Raw genomic sequence first — 1,783 nt, 5'->3', positions numbered from 1 at the left:
GGCACCTAACAACAACAGCATGAGTTGGAACCAACTGAATGGTACCTAGCAGCAACAACAATAGGATTGATTCACAGCTGTGTTACTCATTGGTGTGTCCTTATCCCCCAGTAAGTGCTCCATAAATGGTAGTTTTTCTGCTTTTGTTCTGTTTTCCTTACTTTAGTTTTGTGAGTCAAATGAGGTTCATGTTATTTCATAGTCACAGTGTATATGGGACAGCTGGTTTACCAGAAGGATTGTAGGTAGTCTGGTAGTAAGTTTCTCAAAATGCCGTCACCTCACTTGACACCACTTTTTCCCAAGAGGAAAACCCCGAGGTCATGAAGCAAGTTTGTTGTTAGCTACTGTGTAGTCAGCCCAGATTTTTGGTGACCCCATGCACAATGGTGACAAACCAATGTCCCATCCTGTAGCACCCCCATGATCTCTTGTGAAATGCATTGATCTGTGGGGTTTGTATTGGCTGATGTTTGGAAGATCATGGGACGTTTCTTCTGAGGTGTCTCTGTGTGGACTTCAGCCTCCAATCTTTGGTTAGTAACCAGGCATATTGACCGTTGCACCACTAGGGACTCTGGGGTTAGCAGGAATGTCCCTGTTAATTCCAAAGCACTATAGTTTTAGCTAGCCAGGACCCCTTGCCAGCAGCTTCCACTAGGACGTGCCTGCCTCTTCCCCTTTTCACCACAAAGACAGCGCTCTACCGACTAATATGGTAGCCTTGCAGATAGTCTCAAGTCTGCAATGGCTATAAAAATGTAACAGTTTTATTACTTCCAGAATGTTGGAGGTTCTCAGCTTTTAGGGTCCTAATATGCTGGATATGTAAGATGGGAGGGTTTCTTAGCTCAGCTGGGCTCAAACCTGCCATGATTCTTAGTAAAACACTTCAAGTTATAGTCCTCTTAAATGGAAGGTAATAGAGATGACTGTCATTTGTTGAGTATTCCCTCCTTTCAGACACAATATTCCCCATCACCCCACCAACTCTCTGAAGGGGTGTAAGTTTTTGTGGGTAAGAGGTGGAATGAGTACATGAGATTGTGTTTCTTTGCAGGCGGCTGAGTTGGGACTTAGTGAAGCTAATGGTCAGAGGATGTCATCACTGTCACATACTTGTGAACATGCCTGTGGGGTCACTCTGGCAAACATGATGCCTCTCTCTGTCAATTGTTTCTCTCCCATAGTTGCCTTGCTATGTGGGGTGGCTTTGGTAGACCGCATGCCTCACTCTGCCCCTTCTGTCTCTCCCAGCTCCAGGAGGCCTTTGGATGGGAGCCCTTTACCCAGCTCTTTGCTGAGTACCAGACCTTCTCTGGCCTGCCCAGAGACAACACTGGCAAGATGAACTTGTGGGTGAAGAAGTTCTCTGAAAAAGTGCACAAGAACCTGGCACCCTTCTTCAAGGCCTGGGGCTGGCCAGTCCAGAAGGAAGTGGCCGAGAACTTGGCCTGCCTTCCCGAGTGGCAGGATAACCCCATGAGAGTGGACCTCCTTTCCCAGAAGTGAAGAGTATGAAGCCATCAGGTCTTGGGAGAGGGAGAGGAGTCAGCCTTCCAACTATACCCCAATTTCTGGCCTTCTTCACCAAGTGCCTGGAACCAGAACCTACTTCCCAGCTCTCATTCAGGGAGGCTGTGAAAGTCATAGGACGAATGGACCCACCCTTCTCAGGAGCGTGCCTCACACCACTGTGCACTCTTTTTGTGTGTAGGACTGCTCTCACCCATGAGTCCCTCTGGACACTGTAGCAGCCCAGCTTCAAGAGACATGAGAACCA

The 1,783-nt window shown here is 47.8% G+C and overlaps 1 protein-coding gene across 1 annotated transcript in view; it reads left to right on the top strand.

The window, feature by feature from the left end:
- LOC103210679 (TRPM8 channel-associated factor 2-like) overlaps positions 1-1,512 on the top strand; it is a 29,995-nt gene extending 28,483 nt beyond the window's left edge. The window contains exon 7 of the mRNA XM_007956594.2: positions 1,258-1,512. Within this exon, the coding sequence (XP_007954785.1) occupies positions 1,258-1,512 (255 nt within the window). The remainder of the gene's footprint in view (positions 1-1,257) is intronic.
- Positions 1,513-1,783: the final 271 nt, after the last annotated feature.

This window comes from Orycteropus afer, unplaced genomic scaffold, assembly GCF_000298275.1.
Source record: "Orycteropus afer afer isolate SDZICR_OR568_19922 unplaced genomic scaffold, OryAfe1.0 scaffold00638, whole genome shotgun sequence".
Classification (NCBI taxonomy): Eukaryota; Metazoa; Chordata; class Mammalia; order Tubulidentata; family Orycteropodidae; genus Orycteropus; species Orycteropus afer.
Note: the sequence above shows the minus strand (reverse complement) of the source record. Positions and strands in the feature narration are given on the sequence as shown.